Source organism: Amphimedon queenslandica, unplaced genomic scaffold (assembly GCF_000090795.2).
Source record: "Amphimedon queenslandica unplaced genomic scaffold, v1.1 AMPQUscaffold_11692, whole genome shotgun sequence".
Taxonomy (NCBI): Eukaryota; Metazoa; Porifera; class Demospongiae; order Haplosclerida; family Niphatidae; genus Amphimedon; species Amphimedon queenslandica.
This window is the reverse complement of record NW_003548066.1, coordinates 10273-11303: the sequence shown is the minus strand read 5'-3', so window position 1 is coordinate 11303 and position 1031 is coordinate 10273. Positions and strand designations below refer to the sequence as shown.

The 1031-nt window shown below is 36.4% G+C and overlaps 1 protein-coding gene across 1 annotated transcript in view; it reads left to right on the top strand.

The window, feature by feature from the left end:
• The first annotated feature begins 16 nt into the window (after nt 1-16).
• LOC109589033 (dynein assembly factor 3, axonemal-like) overlaps nt 17-1031 on the top strand; it is a 7663-nt gene continuing 6648 nt past the window's right edge. The window contains exons 1-3 of the mRNA XM_020005154.1: nt 17-230; nt 285-536; nt 595-730. Of these exons, the coding sequence (XP_019860713.1) occupies nt 117-230; nt 285-536; nt 595-730 (502 nt within the window). The 5' untranslated portion in view covers nt 17-116. The remainder of the gene's footprint in view (nt 231-284; nt 537-594; nt 731-1031) is intronic.

Here is a 1031-nt window from a genome sequence, read left to right as displayed (position 1 = left end):
TAACCTGGCTTGGGATAATTTATTTTATTGAAGGCTTCAATCACAAAAACACCACAAAAAATCAATACTGCATCAACATAAACAATATCAATGTTTTTTTAATACATGTAATCTTAATGTGCTCCATTTGTGTGTATAGGGACAAAAGGCTAAGGCATCATCTTGCACAAAGGTACGACTCCCGCAGAGGAGTTTTTGATTGGGACTATCACATGAAGCTTCAAGAAATGGTACTAAACATTATACAATCATACAACTTACTACACTGCTCAATTCCCAAATAGGTCCCATTGATACGCAATGATGAGTATATACAATGGAGAGAGGAAGGAGTAGCCTTTCACCTGCGTGATGATGCTCCTTACGACATCAGTAACCGTACGCTTGCTAATGGTGCTCTCCTTCACAATAGAGATGGAGATCTTGTTGGTCAACGTGGATATTGGGGAGACGTTGTGACCAGTCCCTTCATTGCATTTGGAAGCTATTGTGATGATGAGAGGATGTTGAAGAAAGCAAATGATAAATACGTGAAAGTAAATGTGTCACTAGATAATTAATTTTATATCTTTCCTTATCTTTCTTCTCTATCAGAGCTCACAGGAGATTAGTCAACATAATGTATACTCTATGTTTGAATTACTTTTCACTGGGACCAGCTCTTCTTCCTCTAATCCTGACTCAGGCATTGAAGAAATAACTAATGACACTATTGGTCGTTTGATTGATGGTACATATAATTGAATTTTGTATAAGCAATTTTAGATTTTATGTGAAAATGTTCTTCCTTTTGGTTTGGTCTTTATCCATTGCATAGCCAATTAGGCTGGGTTTACACAGCAAGGCAAAAGATACACTTTGAACACCTTTGTTTCCATAGAGTTCTATCAAGATTTTATCAGGTTTTATTCCTTTCCATGTAAACTGAAGCGTAAAACAGGCACAAAACTATACTGACTGCATCATTTTTGTTGCTGTGTAAAGATAGCCTAACAACCTTACAACACCTTACTACAACACCTAGTTTCTAT